Source organism: Indicator indicator, chromosome 24 (genome assembly GCF_027791375.1).
Source record: "Indicator indicator isolate 239-I01 chromosome 24, UM_Iind_1.1, whole genome shotgun sequence".
NCBI classification, from domain to species: Eukaryota; Metazoa; Chordata; class Aves; order Piciformes; family Indicatoridae; genus Indicator; species Indicator indicator.
Genome location: NC_072033.1, coordinates 17,283,390 through 17,292,014, shown reverse-complemented (window position 1 = coordinate 17,292,014; position 8,625 = coordinate 17,283,390). Strand labels below are relative to the sequence as shown.

At 44.6% G+C, this 8,625-nt stretch overlaps 1 protein-coding gene across 4 annotated transcripts in view; it reads right to left on the bottom strand.

The window, feature by feature from the left end:
- Positions 1-2,554: 2,554 nt before the first annotated feature.
- The window catches only part of NKAIN4 (sodium/potassium transporting ATPase interacting 4), a 60,287-nt gene continuing 54,216 nt past the window's right edge, over positions 2,555-8,625 (bottom strand). For 2 of the 4 annotated variants that reach the window (XM_054391930.1, XM_054391933.1), the window contains one exon: positions 2,555-3,686. In XM_054391930.1, coding sequence (XP_054247905.1) covers positions 3,677-3,686 — 10 coding nt within the window. In that variant the 3' untranslated portion in view covers positions 2,555-3,676. Of the gene's footprint in view, positions 8,612-8,625 lie in introns of all 4 variants that reach the window. The other 2 variants (XM_054391931.1, XM_054391929.1) reach the window with 2 other exon arrangements.

The window sequence follows — 8,625 nt, the reverse complement described above, 5'->3', positions numbered from 1 at the left end:
AGTCATGAGGTGTAGGGTGACAGGTTGGACTCGATGATCTTTGAGGTCAATCATAGAATCATAAAATCAGTCAGGCTTGGAAGGGACCACAAGGATCATCCAGTTCCAACCCCCCTGCCATGGGCAGGGACACCTCACACTACATCAGGCTGGCCAGAGCCTCACCTGGCCTGGCCTTAAACACCTCCAGGGATGGGGCCGCAACCACCTCCTTGGACAACCCATTTCAGGATCTCACCACTCTCATGGTGAAGAACTTCTTCCTCAGGTCCAGCCTGAATCTCCCCACTTCCAGCTTTATTCCATTCCCCCTAGTCCTATCACTACCTGATATCCTAAAAAGTCCCTCCCCAGCTTTCTTGTAGGCCCCCTTCAGATATTGAAAGGCCACAATAAGGTCACCTCGGAGCCTTCTCTTCTCCAGACTGAACAGCCCTAACTCTTTCAGTCTCTCCTCATAGGAGAGGTGCTCCAGCCCTCTGCTCATCCTGGTGGCCCTTCTCTGGACACCTTCCAGCATGTCCATATCCCTCTTGTAATAGGGGCTCCAGAACTGGACGCAGTACTCCAGGTGGGGTCTCACCAGAGCTGAGTAGAGGGGGAGAATCACCTCCCTCGACTTCCTGGCCACACTTCTCTTGATGCAGCCCAGGATCTGGTTGGCTTTCTGGGCTGCAAGTGCACATTGACAGCTCATGTTGAGCTTCTCGTCCACCAGCACCCTGAAGTCCCTCTCCTCAGGGCTGCTTTCCAGCCAGTCACTGCTCAGACTGGATTTGTGCTTGGGATTGCCTCGACCCAGATGAAGGACCTTGCACTGTGTCTTGTTGAACCTCATGAGGTTGGCTTGTGCCCACCTCTCCAGCCTGTCAAGGTCCCTCTGGATGGATCCCTTCCCTCCAGCCTGTCTGCTGCACCACACAGCTTGGTGTCATCAGCAAACTTGCTGAGGGTGCACTCAATGCCTCTGTCCATGTCACCAACAAAGATATTGAACAAGACTGGTCCCAGGACTGATCCCTGAGGGTCTCCGCTTGTCACTGGCCTCCATTGGGACATGGAGCCATTGACAGCCACTCTTTGGGTGCAGCCATCAAGCCAGTTCTTTATCCATCTCGTGGTCCACCCATCAAACCCATGTGTCACCAGTTTGGAGACCAGGAGGTGGTGTGGGACAGTGTGGAAGGCTTTGCTCAGGTCCAGGTAAATGACATCAGTTGCTCTCCCCTCATCTATTAATGTTGTCACCTGTTCATAGAAGGCCACCAGGCTTGTCAGGCAGGATTTGCCCTTGGTAAACCCATGCTGACTGTACCCAATCACCTCTTCACTATTCTTCTGTCTCAGTAGTGCCTCCAGAAGAATGTGCTCCATGATCTTACCTGGCACAGAGGTGAGACTGCCTGGCCTGTAGTTCCCTGGGTTTTCCTTCTTCCCCTTTTTGAAACTGGGAGTAATGTTTCCCCTTTTCCAGTCAGTGGGGACTTCCCCAGACTGCCAAGACTTTTGGAATATAATAGAGAGGGGTTTAGCAACCTCCTCTGCCAGTTCTCTTAGTACCCGTGGGTGTATCCCATCGGGTCCCATGGACTTGAACACTTTCAGGTTCTTCAGGTGATCACGAACCTGATCTTCACTTATGATGGGCATTTCTTCCTTCTGGTTCTTGTCATTAGCTTCCATGACTATTCCAGGAGTGTGGCTGGAGGCCTCTTCCAACCTTCTTGATTCTATGATTAAATAATAGCAAAAGCTTACAGTAAGGTGTACTGGTGTGAGAGGGAAAACCAAAACCAGCTCTGTGTTGGGACAGTTTTATTTCCTCCAAGTTTAGCTCAGGGTGGCTGGAGCCTAGCTCTGAGCATCAACAGGACTACAAGGCTGGAACTCTACCAGCTATTTGTGGGGCTGCTTTTGATTAACGCTTTGCAAACTGGCAGGGTGGAACCGGCTTTCTCCAACAGATGTCCCTTCAGAACCAGGTACACGTTGTTTTCGACTAGCAGAATCTCAAGTGGTGCCTGTCCCCAGCAGAGGGCACTCCGAACCTAGGATATAGGAGACTCACAGGAGCAAATCCATCAGCTGCTCCTTACTCAGAGCACTGTGGGGGTGAAACCGACTGGGAGTCCCCACCCGCACAGAACGGGGTCATTGTATGACCTGGTACTACGCAGGGTAGTTCTGGCACAAGCAGACCAGGAGGAAGGGTTGTCAGCGTGAAGGATGAGTATCTCTGCTAATGAAAACTAGAGGAGGTAATTGAGGAATAAGATCCTTGGCAGCTTGTTGTCTTTTCTTTCTTCTCAGACTGATTTTTTCTTGGATGATTAATGGCAGTCATCGATATTAAATGTTATAAGCTTATCTGAACATTTGTTTTTACTTCTATTAAAACTTATTTACCTAAGTTCATCATAACAGAGTGGTAGTTCTGAAGCTACTTGGCCATCACACTTGTATTTATTTAAATGATCTTTACCAGCCTGTATTAAAATAAGACAATGAAGAATTACAACAGCACTTGGAACGTACCAGCCAGGGATGGCTGACAAGTGCTCTTCTCTGCTTGACACAACATGCTGGGAGACACAGCCAACAAAACTGACATTGGTCTTTGTTTATTTTCTTGTTTAATTAATTGCCGCAGCTCATGTGTACGATTTAATTACACTTTTATTCCCCCTTTCCTTAAGCCCATTCCCTCCCATCAAATTTATCACCACAAAATCCCCTCGCATCAGGATGTTGCCAGGCTCGTGCCTGGAATAACTGCAGCTGCTTGGTGAAGAAGGCAGGTACAAAACCATCTATGATCCATGAAGAACTAGGGTCTTTGCCAGTGTCCTGTAGCAGATTTCAGCTGTGTATATTATGGCTACACCAGTATTAACTTGATATAGATGGGCAAACCCAGAGTAAGCTACAGCTGCTCTGAGAATGGCTTGGCATGTTGAAATGGGGCTACGCTCCATGCTGAGTAAAGATTTGGTGGTTGTGCTACTTTAGCTGTTCAGCATTACAGGAGTTGGATCATGGAATGCTGAAATCCAGAACAAATGCCTACTGTTAAGGACATGTCTAAAGAAGAAGAGGAAGTGATCCATGGTGGGGTGGGAAAGGGAAGTGCTCTCACCTATAACTTAAAAGCAAAACAAGCCTAAATAACTAAAATGTAAATAGCCCCCAACTAGTTCTCACAGGTGGGGAGGAGATGAAGTTGTGTTAGGGGGTTTTAGGCTCTTTTCAGAACAAGGGAAAGAAGGGGAAGAAGCTAACTATAAAGTGTATGAAATGTCCCAGGTTATTATGCAGTGCTTCCTTCTCCATGGATCCATGGCACAAGGAAGCAGCTCCAACTTCAACTGTATCTCTTCAGAGGCTCTTGGTGAACTTGTTCTTCCTGAGGTCTCCAGACCTGTGCCATTTATTGGGCTCTACCACCAGACTATGGTAGGAGGGGTTCATCAGGGCACTTGGAGAATTAAAAACCAAGTGCATGGCCACTCCTCAATGTACATTCAGTACATTTGAAAAGAGGACAAGGAACAAAAAATGGAATGGAATTCACCATCCTGCATTTCCTCTGTCAAAGATCCAGGCCACAGGGGATTGTTTCCTGCAGCATCTCTGATGGTGGAGTGCACGGTTTACCCATCCTCTGGCTCTTCTTCACTTACGCAGACCTGTAAGCAGGGGGGGGTAAGTGAAGGCAGGGCATCAGTGTGGAGCAAGTACCATGCTGAAGGTAACAGAAATAGTATGACAATAATGAGGACAAGATTGTTTTGTGGTGGTTTGTTGGGTGTTTTTCCCTTCTTTTGGGTTTTTGACTGACTACAGATGAGGAACAGGATTGAGAGCTTGAAGGTGACGTGGTTAAGTAGTTTTCAGGTCTATATCAGACCTGAATATGCTGCAGTTAGACTAAGAAATAGATATGAACTAAAGTGTTAGATCTATGTGTCCTCAGCATCTGGAGCTGCATAAAACTTGGATAGGAATTTAAAAAGCCTAGGGGTCATCTCTATTAGAATAAAGCAGCTTCTTGAAACTGCAGTGATGAGCTTTTTTGTGTAGATGCAGCAGTAAAAGCAGATCTACTTCTGTAGCCATCAGGAAAGATGAATGAATGTTTTTCAGCTGAAGCATCACCTCTTAAACATGCAGCTTCTGTTTGATCAAAACACTTTGCAAATTCACGTTGTTGATATTCAGCAAATTGTTTGTTTGGGGAAAAGTCTACCTAGAAAGAAAAGCAGAAGCATTTTGTTCTGTGTTTGCTTTGAGGACATAAAAATAGGATTTCCCCCCCCCCTTTTTTAACTAGAAGTTTCCTTTGAAGTGTCCTGGCCATTAAAATTTGGAGGGGGTAGGGGGAAAAAACAATCCCAAAGCACTCCCTCCTCCAGTGCTTTATTCTGGATTTTGATTTTTTTTTAATTGAAGAATGTTATCTGCGTGCTTGTACCCATCAGTTGATCTACTGAAGAACACCTCTGACTGTTATGGGGTCTAACTCTTTAAGGCTGCATGCTCACAGCTGTCTCATGCCCCTGGCATTACAGAGTGCACCACAAAAGACTCAATTAGGGAGTATTACAGTGAGCAATCACCACTGAAGCTTTGGATTGTTCAATTAACCAATATCTCCTGTTGCTACCCTGTCAATACTGAGGTCTACATCTGATCAAAGTCACACCCAGTGTTACCATTTGGCCCGTGCCACTGGTAGACCTGAGGAAAGAGAGATATGGTTGCACAACTAAAATCAAACTAAAGCTCTTAAACCATTAATGTAGTACTTGGGGAGGGGGGGAGGGAGGGCAGATTGTGATGAGTACAGACTGGAGCTTCACAACTGTGCAATTCACTGCTTGGTGTTACAAATACAGTATTGAAAGGCAGGAAGATCTATTGCTTATCCTTCTACCTCTTAGATAGAGGCTACCTCCTGTCATCCTTCAGGTTCCTCATCTAGCACTAGATCACATACACAGTCATGCTTTGAGACTCTTCTGCTGTGTAATTGAGATTGTACAGTGCTGCTTTCTGAAACAAATACAGACAACGATGGCAAAAGACACCAACAGACAGCAAGCAGGAAGTGCTGACAAATGATGGTGATGAGGTGTGCCTCCTCCTATCTCAGCAGGTATTGCAGGGTACTTGGAAATAACAACTTTAGTCAGACTTCAAATCTGTGTCTGTGTCAACTGTTTCACAGTTACTAAGGCAAGAATGCTTCTTTGCCTCAGATGATGAGGATTCTGTTACTTGAAGAGAATGAGACAAAAAGCAACCCAGAGCTGATGTCCTGACCTGTGCTGCAAGCAGGCAGAGCCTGAATTTGAGCTTAAGATAAGGGAGGGGTAAGAGCTCAGCCCTTCCTTCCTGAAAACTCACTGAAACCTTCTCTTTCGGCCTCAGGAGAACACCTTTGGTTTCAATAAGCGATTTATTATCCTTTGGCTAAGAACTCTGACCCAGAAACTCCTGCACTGAAGATTTTAACACACCTTCTATCAAGCACCTTAATACATTGCCATTAAATAATCAGTGCAGTGTCTTGAGCAGCAGTGAGACTAAAGGTAATTCCAGTGCATAGTACAACTGCTAGAACACTTTTTTTTCCCATGATAATTTGAATCTCTTTTACTTAAGTCTGTGACTTGAAACAGGAACTATCAAAACTAAATCCCCCCTGGAGTCACTGAAATGTAGAACAGAAGCAGCTGTGGAACTGAAATAGAAATAAGTGTATTTATAGAGTATCAGTGCTGCTGTGAGAGTGGTGGAGATGCTAATTAAGATGAAGCACACTTAAATCATGCTTTTATAGGCAACACTACAAAACTGTTGGTTGATTGTGTTATTTATTTATTTATTTTTGCTGCTGTTGGCTTTTTCTTGAAGAAAAATAACATCTGACTGGCTGATCTGTGAGGTTTTCTGTAACTGAAGGCCAGGAGGTCGGTAGATTACCATGACAATGCTGAGAGAGAACTGGATTGTGGTCTGGAAGTAACTATGATCAATCATAGTTTGGCGAAATGCTTTTCTCCTCCCAGTAGAAGGTAAAAGTATTGCAGAATATTTTACAGTGCACTGAAGGCCAGGAATGGGGAGTACAGTTTGAATACTGAATTTAACAGCTGATAGCCATTGAAGGAGGCTGCTGAAAACATAGCATTTCCCTTTAATGTCTTTGAACTGTGACAGCAGGTCTAGAAGTTACTGAACTCATAGGCTGGGTGTTTTGCAGTTGGACTTGGACTTAAGCTATGCTCATCACTCTTTGGCAGTGTCATTATTCCGTGGGGTCTCAGCTCTATGAAAAATCATCAATTTGGAGAGATGAAGAGAGGCTGGGAAAAATGCAAGCCAGGACAATGAAAGGGCACATTGGGAGGAAAGAAAAGAGTGTGATCTCATCAGAAAAGAAAAGATAAAATTGAAGTGAATGGGATAATTCCATTAAGGAATGAAGGAAAGCAATCTTGTTAGAGTTGTGGCAACAGAGCAAGGACATTATCAGGAGAGTAGCTGAGAGTGGAGTTGGAGTTAGCTCGAAATCAGGAGCTGTAGATTAGGTTTGGTTCAGCGTTTCCTTCAACAAGAAGGAGTTAAAACCAGAAAACCCATATTCCTAGCTGTTCCAGAAATGCAAACCTGAAAGGAGTTGAGTGTGTTTCTTGTTTTGTATCTTCTTGAACAAGATACAAAATCAGAAAATACTTTCTCTATTGTCATGAAATTATTTTTCACAGCAAGACAAGGGCATCTGGCACTCAGTGCCCCAGACTGCAAAACTCCCTGGCAGTTAGTTAAGAATCAAATATCTGTTCCTCTTCTCACTCCCATTCATACAAGTGAAAGAAAGGCAGGACCTAGGCTGAAATAAATAAACCAAAATTGCTATTTGGTGGTTGCTGTGAAATCTATCTTATCCACTGCTCAGCAGCTGTTTTTCACCTCCTGTTAGCTATATTGTGCTGGCAGGAGCTATCAATAGTTAAGTGATGGTCTGAAGAATGGGACTGAAGAGCAACAAAATTGTCTGTGTTCTTCCGCAGTACCTTAGCATCTTAAACCCTGGTAAAGGAACTTTACATGGCTGGTTTCTGTTCATATTACAGTATCTTTCTGAAGAGAAAACTTCATGTATAAGTACTAGCTTCTTTCCCAAACAGAATTTGTCATTTCAAGCCCAGTCTGTAGAAGTGTGACATTTCCTCATGCTGCTGCACCAGGCCGGTAAATCAGGGAGCTGCTTAAAACTCCCAACAGCTTCTGTAGACTATGGAAAATTCCATCCCACCATGACAAAATGAGAGGGAAATCAATATTTAATCTCCTGTAGCATCCCTTCTAATAATGCTGTAGAGCCCCCAAAGTTATGGGGAATTTAAGTGCTTTGCAAAAAGTACTCATTCTCCTGAGTTATAGCGATGAAGGCAGTTGTGAGTCCATGCTACACTAGAGGGGCACCTCCAAAAATCAGTTTGGGGAGAGTTTTTCCTCTCTCAGCCCCACTTTTCTTCCAGCATCCTCACATCTTCTTTTTGGCAGGACTCTGCTAACTTCATTCTCCAAACCCAACTTCTCAGCAGCTGCTTAAAAAAAAAAATCTGCATGTTGAATTGTCTTGCAGCTTGATTTAAAGAGTATCCAAAATGCAGGTCTTATTGCTGCTTTAAACAGATAACACTGGCATTTGTGGTTTGAGAATGTCAATAAAAACCAGCTTCTAAGTGGGCAACGTGAAAGTGTGATCTTGTGCCTTCAGCAGTGTGAAAGGATTCAAGCTAGAACTCAACAATGGATCTCAGTGGTCAGAGAGGAGCTGCTTTCTGCTCCCTGCTCTCAGCTGAATTCTTGGGCTGCTCCACACATAGCAGCCCCTGTTCTCGTAGGCAACAGAATGTAAACTTTAAGAACAAACCTGCACCACCCTGTCAACAAACCACCTAATGCTTAGTTTAATTCACTGGTGTGTTAGCTCTATACCTGGCAGCTTCCCTAGATGTACCAACAGCTACAGGAAGACCCTGTACCCAGGATAGTCAAATTTAATGGTACTACCATGAGAAGATTATTGGAGGATGACAAAGGGCCAGTAATCAAAACTGCATGAATTCAGGTCAGAGTTCTGTTAGGACTGTCTGTCCACAGAGCTAAGATACAGCTTAAATAACCAGACAATGCAGAAATTTTACCCTAGCAAAAGATCTTTCATTGAGGCTTTGCCTAACAGGCCACAACTTAACCTTGAGAACAAGAATCATATTCTGCTACTACTGTGGCTTACTCAGCATCTACTGAGGCTGATTCTTCCTTCCTCATGGCTCCTGCCTTTACCTGCTTGAGCACCACTCACTGCTGCAAAGCCTCTCTTTTCTTTCTTCAAGGAAAAGGCATCCAGCAGTATGTTTGCAGTTACATGCTACAGCTGACCCCACTGCTTCCTATCGAGCAGCACAGCCATCAACCAAGTATGGCAACATCAGCTTCACCCTGCAACCTGGGGGTGAGCCGAGGCAGTTTCACCCCTTGTGGTGTCCACTTCTTCATTCCTTTCATACCTGAAAAGCCTGCTGGAGAAATCAACCTGCAAGGAGGGAA